We start from the raw sequence: 5,573 nt of genomic DNA, 5'->3' as shown, positions 1-5,573 counted from the left end.
CAGGCCGCTGAGCGCACTGCCAGAGAGCGCGCACATTGCTTACACATTCGTGCACGTGCGTTTCCCCTGAACTGAATTCCCGTCTGCTTTTCACTTGTCTGCTTGACACTATGATCAACTGCATGTTATCAAGAAGTGCAGGTGCACAATGAAGGATAACTATATGACAGACAGTAGTGGTACCTTAGAGTGTTTTGTAGGCTATAGTGTTCACATTGTGACGCAATAGATTTAATTAAATTGAGTGCATCAACACAATAAACTCTTGAGTTGCTACAGTACAAGGTAGAGTAAAAAGTAAAAGTAGCAAAGAAATGGCAATAGCATATAGCTACTGTTCTTACTGTAAAAGAAGTGAAAAGTATACGCATTTCTCTCTCTCTCTCTCTCTCTCTCTCTCTCTCTCTCTCTCTCTCTCTCTCTCTCTCTCTCTCCGCTCTCCTCTCCTCTCCTCTCCCCTCCTTACTCTCGTAGTGTTGGTTTTGTTCTGTGGCTCCATTTCAGAGGCACAAGGGGGCGGAGATGGAATATTCAGATGAGCCGGAGTGACAGCTCCGGTTTCCCAATGCTCTGTGTGTCTGAAACTCCACTGGCTCCTTCCTTCCAACTCCTCACTTCATAGTTCTGCGTACTAAAAACATCGGACGCTAGGGGATCAAGACGCATGCCACATTGCCTCTATGTGGGCACTTTAACTGATCTTTCGGGGCCGTTTTTTTTTCTCCCTCGGCTAGGGGTTGTGGAGGGAGGATTTCTTTTTTTTTATTTACATTGTCTGATGATTGTTTACACAGCTGATTATTGAGCTGAATCCTTCTTTGTGTTGCTGTTCGCCGCCTTGCGCTTTTTTCCTTTTTGGAATCGGCGACACAGACCGCACTCACCAATGTCCTATCCTCAGGGTTACCTCTACCAGCCCCCGGGCTCTCTGGCGCTCTATTCGTGTCCGGCGTACGGGGCTTCAGCCCTGGCTGCCCCGCGGAGCGAAGATCTAGCGAGGTCCTCCTCGGGCTCAGCCTTCAGCCCCTACCCTGGATCGGCTGCTTTCTCCGCGTCGGCTGCTGCTGGTGCAGGTTTCTCAAGTCCATTGCCATACTCCACAGATCCGACCACGGGATTCCCGTCTTACATGGTAAAATAATGTTTACTTATTCTTACTGACATGTGAATTAACCCCCCCCCCCCCCCCCCCCCCCGAAAAAAAAGAGAAAAGCAAGATGCAATTCTTCTGTTTATGACTTTGTTTATAATTGCGTAAAATGTTAACCCGCCTTCTATAGCCTGCAGATGATTATAATGTAGTAATAGCTACATAGTTAATGTAGGCCTATGATAAGTAGGCCTATATGAAGAACTTTTTTTTCTTGCCTAATATATTAAATATTTTATATTGTGGCAATCACCAAACAGCTAATCTATTTGTCTTTATTAAGACTTCTAAAAAAATGTTGCAATGAGTAACAACTCTTTGTATTGCTAATTATGTCGACGTGGTTCCTCATTTGGAGCTGCAATTATATTTGGGTCTGTGGCTGCACTGAGCTGTCGCTGCATGTTTGTGTCATAGGAAATGCTGGACATTGTATTGTTTATTTTCTGTAAAGCACCACGGGATGGGGAGGGCCGCTTGAATTTATTTGGAGAAGAATAAACGGAATTTGAACATGAAAAGATGGATTGCGAATGCTAATGTCATGGGCACTTCAAGCGCTTTAGGAAAGGTACACAACCAAGTGATTTGCTAATGGGATTTGTAATGCTGCTAAGAGATGATGTTAACAAACCAGGGCGGCCACAACAAAACAAAAACACACGCCGAAAAGAAAACGAGGAAGCCATAAAGATGTTTAGAGATAATTGAAACGTCCCGTTTGTTGTGGAATTACGGTAGCTTTCCATAATTTGCGTTATTAAATTTACCAACGATCCAAACAGTTAACTATTAGTTAACAACCTCTGACTGCGGCCTACTTTTACACACGGGGCGTTATTATATCACCTTCCAATTACTGTCAACTTTTAGCGACAACTATAGGCTATTGGCAACCAGTAATTACCAAAACAAAAATCAAAACATCAGGCCTGTTGTTATTTGTTTACTCATGATTATGTTACTAATATATAGGCCTATTATTAATAGATTCATGTAGTTTTGACTTGTCCTCCACTCCAGAGCTCTCCCTATGACGCGCACACGACCAGCATGGCCGGGGCATTAAGTTATCACCCGTACGGCAGCCCCGGCTATCCGTACCAGCTCAACGACCCGGCGTACCGCAAGAACGCCACCAGGGACGCGACCGCCACCCTGAAGGCCTGGCTGCAGGAGCACCGGAAGAACCCGTACCCCACCAAGGGCGAGAAGATCATGCTGGCCATCATCACCAAGATGACCCTGACGCAGGTGTCCACCTGGTTCGCCAACGCCCGGCGGAGGCTCAAGAAGGAGAACAAGATGACGTGGGCGCCGCGGAACAAGAGCGAGGATGAGGACGAGGACGACGGCGACGGGGAGAGGAAGGAGGCGGAGCGCTCCTCCTCGGAGAAGAACCTGGACAACAGCGAGGCTTCAGCGGAGGATGAAGGTGGGTATGATGATCCCCGGTGACTGCTGGAGCCAATGATCCGTTTAACAATGCAGGGTCGAGGGGGGATAAATGCCCCGCGCCTTTTATTTACCGCTCCTTCAACGTGATTAATGGCCGGCCACTGCAGGCGATGGAGACACATAATATAGCAATCAACCAGGAGTGGTCTCAATGAAATTGGGCTATTTATTGGTGTGCGGATATTTCCCTGCTGATGATGACATTTATGTGGTATTATATAGAAAAGGACAAGTATTATTGTTATACCATGTAATAGTGATGTGATAATTAGGCTTGTGTTTTAGATTAATATCATTGATAGCTTAACATGCCAGTGGTTCTAGGCCTATGCATTAAATCGTTTTAACAACAACATGAGGGCCTGAAATAATTATTTAGAATATAGGTCTCATTTCTTATTCATAGCCTACTAATTAGTAGGCTAATTTATTTATTTTATTTTGGCCATCCTTTGTTTTTCTAAATGTTAATACAGCTAGACTATAATAGGCTTAATTATAATCATCATAATAACCTATTAATAACTGCATTTAGCCTATTCCTGCATTCAAAACACATGTTTGTCTTTCTTTCTTTCTTTCTTTCTTTCATACAATATAGCTCTAAAATTATTATGATCGAAATTAGGAGGATTGGTGTATCTTATTCATTTGTGTTTTCCCTCTAGGTATCAGCTTACACGTTGACACTCTGACGGACCACTCCTGCTCTGCAGAGTCGGACGGGGAGAAAGTGAGCTGCCGCGGTGTGGGAGACTTGGGCTCCGATCGCGCCAGGGGGGACAAGTGCGACGACGACGAGGACCACGACCTGGAGAGCGACGAACGCGCACGGCTCTCCCCCAAAGCCGTCACGTCGTCGCCGCTGACAGGAGTAGAAGCTCCGCTCCTCAGCCATCACCACCACCTGCACCACCACCATCACCTCCTCCACCAGCAGCAGCAGCAGCAGCTCCACAGCCATCGCGAGGATTTGGCCCGGAGCCTCGTCGTCGGCAGCAACAACAACAACAAGTCGTCGCCATGCCTTGACAACAGAATCACGTCTTCTTCAGGTGCGCCCCAGAATAACCCGACAGTCAAGCCCAAGTTGTGGTCGCTGGCGGAGATTGCTACCTCGGACCAAAAGCAGCAGCATCAGCATCATAATCAACCCGGGCATCCGCCTAACGTTGGCCTACTCTCTTCTCCCACGCCGTCGACTACACCCAGCGCCGTCTACCCCGCCTCCTCCATCCTGGGAAGACCTATTTATTACACGTCGCCGTTTTATAGCAACTACACGAACTATGGCAACTTCAGCCCGCTGCAGGGCCAAGGGATTCTGCGGTACAATTCCTCGGGAATGAACGTCGCTGCCGCCGCCGCCGCCGCTGCTCACGCGGCAGCGGCCGCCGCGGCGAACGAGGGTCTCAGCGGCTCGTCGGCGGCTCTGGAGGCGAGCAGCGCCGCGCACAAACTCACCTCTGACTCTGCTGCAGCCCTCGTTAAGTCAAACCCAAACCAGATTGTTGTTGAGCAGCAGCAGCATTTCAGACCCGCAAATATAGAGTCAAAGAAAGGTACGTAACGTGCTACTACCAACCTGAGCAACGTCAATGCAGCAAATCAATAGGGAATTTGTTTCTGTGCAATTATTATTATTTCCCCCCCTCTGGAATAATCAATTTATATTTGAGTTGCATTTATCTCGGTTTCACTAAAACCCACACTGAATCATGAAATAGTGGCAGGCAGCAATTTTAAGTTGCAGGTGGCTTATAGGCCTATATTAGAATGGCTTTATAAGAAAAGCCAAAATGTAAACAACCGCACAGTAATACCACTAAATGGTTCCAAATTAACCCCAACATAAGCGCGCGCACGTACATGCGCGCTCACTCACACACACACACACACACACACACACACACACACACACACACACACACACACACACACACACACACACACACACACACACACACACACACACACACACACACACACACACACAGTGGCAGGCCACCACAAGTGCAATAAAGAAGAGAAATGTTGTTGCCATATCTTAAGAAGCTGTAGTGATGATTCTATTTTGAACGCCACCCATCTCTGATGTTTCTAGTAACTGCATGCATGCAGAGACTGTAGGCCCCACATCTTATCGTTCAGCCCTGGGTAATTATAATTACATAGAAACCAACATCACAAGTTAGGCCTGCTCTGCTCTGCTCTTTGCAGCCATGTGAACAGTGGCGTCAGTTCAGAACAAGCTAAGGTATGGCGCGCGTGCAAGACACCAGGCACGATGAAAAGTACATTTTTATTATTTCCCCCTGTAGCCAAGGTATGGCAGCTGCATACCCCTGCCATACCAATTGACGCCCCTGCATGTGAACTTTTCAACTTCAGGCTGCCTTCGAAAACCTCACCCCAGTCATTGGATATTATGTAGTGGTTACATTCTTTGTGAGCCTATATGCACATACTGTTGGATACAGTCGTTTTTTTATTATTGAGGCTCACTTTGGAAATCAAGCACTTAGTACAGCAGGTCTATAATAGGCCAGTGATTCTCAAAGTGGATTTCAGGGAATCTCATAGGTTCCTTTATGGGGGTCTAAATTGACCCATACAAGTCTGTAACTCTGACAGTGTACAAGTGTACCAAAGATTTGGTTCCATGTGTACCTTGTACACTGTCAGAGTTAAGGGGAGACCATGACATTTAAAAAGTTTGAGAAACACTGCTGCTATATATAGGCCTACTTTAGATGTAACCAGCCAGCCAATCTTTTTTCAGCGTTCATGGGGGTGGTTGGTGATTTTTTATTTCCTTGGTCTACAGGTAGGTGTCACAATTGCTTTGACTAAAGCGTGCAAAGGGGGACCACCTCTGCTTCCGTTTTAACCCCCCTAACCTTTGCTCTAAAACTGGATCTAGTGCCACCATATCTAGTCGGTATAAAAGCTGCTATACTCGCGC

General features: G+C 46.7%; 1 protein-coding gene across 1 annotated transcript; it reads left to right on the top strand.

The window, feature by feature from the left end:
- Window positions 1-886: 886 nt before the first annotated feature.
- irx2a (iroquois homeobox 2a) lies at window positions 887-4,178 on the top strand (the record flags this gene model as incomplete). Its single annotated transcript, XM_080746885.1, has 3 exons — window positions 887-1,132; window positions 2,174-2,585; window positions 3,277-4,178. The coding sequence occupies 3 exons, from the start codon at window positions 887-889 to the stop codon at window positions 4,176-4,178; spliced, it is 1,560 nt and encodes a 519-aa protein (XP_080603011.1).
- Window positions 4,179-5,573: the final 1,395 nt, after the last annotated feature.

The sequence above is a fragment of the Nannobrachium achirus genome (genome assembly GCF_963921795.1).
Source record: "Nannobrachium achirus genome assembly, chromosome: 2".
In the NCBI taxonomy this organism is placed as follows: domain Eukaryota; kingdom Metazoa; phylum Chordata; class Actinopteri; order Myctophiformes; family Myctophidae; genus Nannobrachium; species Nannobrachium achirus.
This window is presented reverse-complemented; position numbering and strand designations above follow the sequence as displayed.